This window comes from Cryptomeria japonica, chromosome 3 (assembly GCF_030272615.1).
Source record: "Cryptomeria japonica chromosome 3, Sugi_1.0, whole genome shotgun sequence".
Classification (NCBI taxonomy): Eukaryota; Viridiplantae; Streptophyta; class Pinopsida; order Cupressales; family Cupressaceae; genus Cryptomeria; species Cryptomeria japonica.
The window spans coordinates 367,228,552-367,235,504 of record NC_081407.1 but is presented as its reverse complement, the minus strand read 5'-3'; the positions used below and the strand labels follow the sequence as shown (position 1 = coordinate 367,235,504).

General features: G+C 30.9%; 1 protein-coding gene across 1 annotated transcript; it reads left to right on the top strand.

The window, feature by feature from the left end:
- The first annotated feature begins 2,380 nt into the window (after positions 1-2,380).
- LOC131061774 (F-box/kelch-repeat protein At5g15710-like) lies at positions 2,381-3,556 on the top strand. Its single transcript, XM_057995599.1, has one exon. The coding sequence runs from the start codon at positions 2,381-2,383 to the stop codon at positions 3,554-3,556; it is 1,176 nt and encodes a 391-aa protein (XP_057851582.1).
- Positions 3,557-6,953: the final 3,397 nt, after the last annotated feature.

Genomic DNA, 6,953 nt, shown 5'->3' with positions numbered 1-6,953 from the left:
TCGCTTCATATTCTGCCAAACCTTGACTAAAAAATGCAATGAACTACTTAAAGTCCTCATTATTCTGCTATACAAGAATTGCAAAAATGGTATCCATACCTCCATATGCATAAAGGATAAAATCCTATGAGAAATTTGGGTTCACCAAGGTTGGGGATGTTGCTAAAGCCTCCTTAATAGCTTGAAAGTTATTCTTTGCCTCCTTGGTCCATCTAGACTGTGTTAACAATATTATTGCTTGGAACCCTCTGGGTTGAGCAATCATATGTAATTTTCTACAGGTGATGATGTTCGGAATAATAGTTCAAATCATGTGGATCTGAAAAATGTCTAATGATGAAGATAAGATTAGAGCTCTCACTCAGTTTGCTCATGGTGGCTATAACTATACTTTTTGTGGTTTAGCCTTTTATCAATAAAAAGAAATTATCTGTTCAAATGAACAATATTTAAGAGTATTGTTTATATATTAATCTAAATTTAGATCAATTAATATATATGATTAAATGATAAATTATTTACTATTACTATACAGAGTACTTCATTTCCCTTCTAATGAATTAAGAAGCCTAGATAAATAATAACAAATGTACTATTTATTTCAAGTGCTAGAATTTATTTCTATTTCTTTCAATTTGATTGATAAATATTATAGTCAGCTTGTTCAAATTTATTAGTCCCTTACAATTAATTTTAATTTCAAAAATCGTGATCTTTTATCTAATAGTCTATACTGAATTGAATTTCTATTTTTTTGATTGGTTGTTCAAATTTCATGATTTTTTTTTTTTAATTTCTTTATCAAATTGATTTTGTTACTATTTTCTGATTGGTTGCTCGATTTTTCAAACAGATTAATTAAATCGAACGAAAGGGAGATAGGCATATTCATTTTTATTTCGTGAATCATCACTCCCTTCACCTGTTTTCAGTGGGTCATACCTTTTATATTTAAATAATGGAAATAATGTTGTCAATAGAATTTATGCACTGTTTTTTCTAATCGGAAATAATTCACATTCTCCACAGAAATAATTATGTACCTCTTTGAAATTATAAGTCCAATAATAGGGTACACCCCTTCATGAATGCGTTACTATAGTAATCAATACTCGATTGAAGAGGACGTTAAAAGGAGGTTTAAATCTTAAGAAAGATGGAGAAGCCAAATCTTCGGTTCAATGATCAAGAATGCTTAGGAACCAACATATTTATGAACTGATAAAATGTTGCAGAGGGAACTGTTATGTATGACTTATGCTTTTTTACTGCATTTCTTGATGTTTTAAATTTTTTCATCATATGATATATCGGATTTACCAGGAGCTGGGATTAAAGGATAAGGAAACTTACAGAAGTGAAATGCAAGAATACGGAGAGAAACCAAAAAAAAAAGTCCCATGAAAGAATACGGAGGGAAATTGGCATGGACTGCAGTTTCAATGCCAGGTAACTTCAATCACTTCCATTGAGGGAATGAATCTGTAATTTTCCAATCATTCTAATCTATGTAAGCACCAACCAGAAACTTACAGTGGATTTTCCTCATAATACAGAAGCAATAGGCTTTAAAATGGTGGAATGAATCTTTTGTTGGTACCACTATTTTAAAAGAGACCAAGAATGTTCAATTGATATCACCATGTTTAACAAGAATGAACTATTAACATTGATAATTATATATGTAATGACAAATTGTGCTTAAATTCTAGCTCAGTTATTCATCTTAAGGTTGCTTTATTTTTATTTTATTGTTTGAATTTGAGTATAGCATTATAAAATGTAAAAATTAATTTGAGGGAGAAATTATCATAAAAATTTAATAGATGAAAAAAAAATCTTGGTCCTGGATATATTTAAGATAGCTTAATTTTTATCTTATTTTATTTTAATATAGATTTCCTCAGCATTGACTGCTCTCAACCCAGAAACTACAGTGTGATTGCCTAAGGTACTAAATGTTAAATAACTATAAAAAAAGAGTGAGATGATGTAACCCAATGATCAAATAAAAATATACTTTATAAAAATTTAATAGATCACATATGTTTTCAAGAAAAAGAAAAAAAATTAATTAAATCTTAGATCAATAGTTTAAGATAGCTTAATTTCTATCTTATTTATTTTAATAAAAATTTCCACCAGGTCGGCCTCTCTTAGCCCAAATTTCTATCTTATTTATTTTAATAAATATTTCCACAGGTCGGCCGCTCTTAGCCCAAAAACTATACCGTCTCAAATGCCTATAAAAAGAAATGAAGATGATTTAATCAAACAATGAAATAAAAATATGATTTCTTAATCTATTGTTCCAAGAATACAAGCCATTAATAGTTGGAAAGTTCCAGAGCTGAAAGAAATGGAGATAGAATTGAACGAAATGGATCGAGAATCTGTTACATCAGTTGAAAGAGATGGAGAGGGCAGTGATATATCTAAGTTGCCTCAAGATATGAAGGAAATGGTATTTGCAAAGCTTTCATTTGAATCAATCTATGGCTCTCGTGCAGTTTGTAAGGAATGGAATTCCATTTTATCTTCCTATAATTTTCTGTCATCACTGCCCACCCAAAATCCATGGCTTCTTATCTATGGTAAAAAAATAGATGGAAATAGGTATTACATGGCCTACCATTTTTCGGCACAAAAATGGATGACTCTCCCTCTCTCTTTTCTTCCAAATCTTCAGAGAGGTAATGTCAAAGATTTAGCAGGTTGGGGACAGGGATTGCTGCTCTTTCAAGAAACCCCCACTCCACAATTATTTATTTGCAATCCCCTAATGAGATCTTATGCAGAGTTAAAAATAAAATTGACAAACAAATTTATCCGTATTGTACAAGGAGGAAAAAAAGGGCCCTATTTGGTAGTGTGTCCCCATTCTAAAATTTTTTCCTTCAAAATCTACCACTACTTTCAAGATTCATGGAAGATTAAGCTACAGTTTGCAGCTGAAAGGGGGTCTAATATATCAGGTCATCGATTGAAAGAAATGGTTCAATGCAATGACGCTCTTTTCTGGATGGGATGGTCGCCTGAAACTATTGTGGGGTACAAAATCAAAGATGAGGGTTTCATAAAGCCTGTTACAGTAGCGCCATTACCTCCTGAAATTGTTCAGCCTCGTGGGCATATTTTGTCTATGGTTTCATATGGTAAGTCCGTTCTTGTTGTGGGGAGCACAAGAAGAATTACTACACTTCAGAGACTAGGTAGAAGTCTTTGGTTGTTTAGAGGAATTGTTATCTGGGAGTTGTTTGAGGATGAGGGAGATGAGTTGGTTTGGAAGTGGAAAGAGTTTGCAAGAATGCCTCAACAGTCGATCCCTCAACATCTTGATCCAACTTCTATTGGACAGTGTGTTTGTGTGGGAGATTACCTGTGCTTCAGCCTTGTATGGTCATGGAAAAGTCCACCGATATTTGCATATAATCTGAAGGGTGGGTTTTGGCAACGTCTTCCTCCGTGTACAAATCATTACCATGAACAGATGAAGATGATGTCATTTGAACCTAAGCTCAATAATTATCACTTTCTAGGGAAATCAAGGGAATAAGAGATTATATGATTATGGTGATAAGTACATATTGAAAAACAAATTGGGTTAAAATGTTTTTTTGTGAAAGTTTTATGTAATTGTTAATATTTATTTTGATTTTTGTGATAAGTGTTATATGATGATTATTATCTATTTTGAATATATTTCAATGATTTTTTTCATGTATATGGTGATAAATACATTTTTTTTAAAATCTGGGTTAAAATGATTTTATGTAATGGTTAATATATATTTTTATTTCCATGATAAGTGCTATATTAGGGTTATTATTTATTTTGAATATATTCCAATGATTTGTTTCATGTATATATTTTTTTAATTAAATAGATACGATATGGATTATTTTATACAATGAAAAATTTAATTATCTTCTATAAGATTTCGGTGATATATTGATGAAATTAGATAAATATAATATTCATGGTATTTTTAAAATAAGCAATTAATGTTTTTATTAATTAATAATTTTTAATATGTATGTAAAAATATTTTTTCATATTATTAAATTTAAAGTCTCATATTTATTACTATTTAAAATTATAAATAAATATTTTTGTTAAATTAAGAATAAGAAAACGATACATTTTAAATATCAAAATGTGGAAAACAGTTGTAGATCTATGAATTCATGTTGTTAAGATTTTGAACTCCTAAAAAATGTACTATCTATATTCAAAGCTATCTTTACATGTAAGTAAAACCGTGTAAATATAAATTTTGTTTTGTTCTTAATCTTCAAGGTCATCTCTAAAGGAATCTTTTTAGACTAGATGAATGTGATGAAGATATCACAATGAATCTTATATGATATCATGTTTTTCATCATGTGTGCAAAGCTCAAGCCTTTATTGAATAAAAAATCTTATGTTTTAGCAAGATAAATATTATGCTTAAAAATGTTTATCAACCTAGGTATATCACCACCATCAAGGTTGATTTGTTATACATATTTGTTCCAGCATCTTATTGTGATCCATCAATCTCTTAGTGAACAATAAACATCCATCTATGGTAGTAAGAAATTCATCAAAAGATAGAAACTAATTGCAACAAATAGGGTTTCTTCACTTTATAACATATTTATTTCCAATGAAGGACTCTATTCAACATATAGCCCATGTTACACCATATTATAGATTTCCCATGCATGAGGGATTGATATCCAATATCATTACTATTTTTAGGCTATTAGACATGTAGCGCATGCTATACTATGATATATATTCACCATGGATGTTGGATTGATATCCAATATCATTAATATTTTAAGCCTATGGCTTTGTCCAAAGGTAAAGGTTCATCTTGGTTCTTTTAAATATTATTTGCAGGACATGCATGTTAAATAACTCCATCCCACTTATATCCTTAATAATTCATAATAGTTGACCTAGGAGAACATATCAAAATAAAAATCAAGCTATTACAAATTAGAGTTGGGTCCAAACAATGGATCTACTAGAGCAATCTAAGTGTTTTGGGCAGCAAGGGAATGGATTTTTTTCTTGTGATGAAAAGAATTCCAAGAAGAAGAATCTTTTAAGGAGAAGCTAAAGTATCAATGTTGGAGGAAACATTAGAGCCAACAAACAAATCAATTAGGAAGGCCACAAAAAATTGAGGGGAAACCTAATAGTCTAGGAACAATGACTCAAGGACCATGGACTAAATGAGGTTAGTACTTGAGGGACCACCAAAAGGGGTTGTAGGAGGGGCCACAAGAGTATGAGAAAAATAAACCATCAAAACTAGGGGCATAGGGGAATGAATAGCATGAGACACTGAGGCAAGTACAACACCAAGAGATGGAGGCGTAGAGTCTACAAGAGACTCCTAAAAAGAATTTGAGTCAACAAGAAAGACCGTGAGATAGAATTGTTTGGTCTCCTTTCACCAAACAAATGAAAAATGTAGACAAGAATCCTAGGGACACGAGGAGCCTAAATTCACTATAGAAAAACAACGCCTACATTGGAAAGTGATTCCTTCATAGTATAGAATATGTCTCTAAGACATCTCAATCACATTTATTGAAATATTAGTAGAAAATTTTCTTTAAAAGTTCCAAATCCACTAGAAAGAAAAAGTAGGAAGTTGATTGATTCCTAAGTTATAGACACCAGGTATAACTTGGAAAACAACATCACCCACATCACTAATCTCCTAGACAAATCAACTCTAGAAAAGAGGTGTTTAAGAAGATGCTTTTTGACAATTTCCATGTCATTGCATTGATAAGATAATGTCTTAGCTTTTGTGTTTCAAAGATGAGAGGAAGAAATTGATTTTCCATCATAGAGTAATAAGCTTCATAATTAACTAAAATATACATAATGTAATAGACTTCTCTTTCTTTACCATCATTTCCATACTAAGCCAATAAGGTTACCAAAGAATTAGGACATGATGATATATAAAGTAGAAAGTGTCAATCTTGCATAGCTAGCATTAAGATAGGAGGATTAGCCAAATAAATCCCAATAGAATTAAAAGCATCCTGACATTCATCATCCCACTGAAAGCCACATATATTTCTTCAATAATAGTGTGAATGGAAGGATACCATTGGACAACTAAGATATAAATATATGAATCTCTTGAATATTCCATTTCAAAATACAAAGTTTTGAAATTTTCTTGGGTTGAGGAATGTTAATAATTTTATCAATCTTGTTTGCATCAAGACTTTGATTCCATGTTGAGAGGCAATAAACCTTAGCATTTTTTAGGCATATACATCAAACATGCATTGAGGATGGTTATGTCTCATCTTATAGAGTTGAAGTCTTTCAAGATAAGGTTAAGATTGTCATGTGATCTTGATGAGTCAGAGAATTAGTCAAGATGTCATATATATAATCTTCTAGTATCGTGTGAATGAAATCATGAATTATAAGAGTCATTGTGTTTTGATAGGTTGCTCTAAAATTCTTCAGCCCAAATGACATGGCTACATAACAAAAGGTACCACAAAGAGTCTCAAAGGATATCTTTTACTAATCTTCCAAATTAATAAGGACTTGATTGAAACCCAAGAATCCACTTATAAAATAGAGAAATTTATTTCCTACATTTGAATCAAAACCCATATCAATATTAGGAAGACAAAAATCATCCTTAAGAGAAGCCTTAATGAGATCATGAAAGTCAATGCAATTTACACGAATGTTGCCACTAGGTTTACTAACAACGATAATATTTGATATCCATGGTAGGTAGTCAATAGGATAGATAAAACCATATTTTAGAATTTTTTCTATCTAAATCTTGACCAAGAAAGAAATCTTTGGGACATAGAATGATATAATGAATCACTACAAATTCATCAATACCAAGCATATCCTCATATGGCTAAGTGAAGATATACAATAATGATGTAAGATATCAGAGAGTGATT

What these genes read in the sequence shown, in the direction of transcription:
- LOC131061774 (XM_057995599.1), top strand. Translation starts at nt 2,381, where the DNA reads ATGGATCGAGAATCTGTTACATCAGTTGAAAGAGATGGAGAGGGCAGT.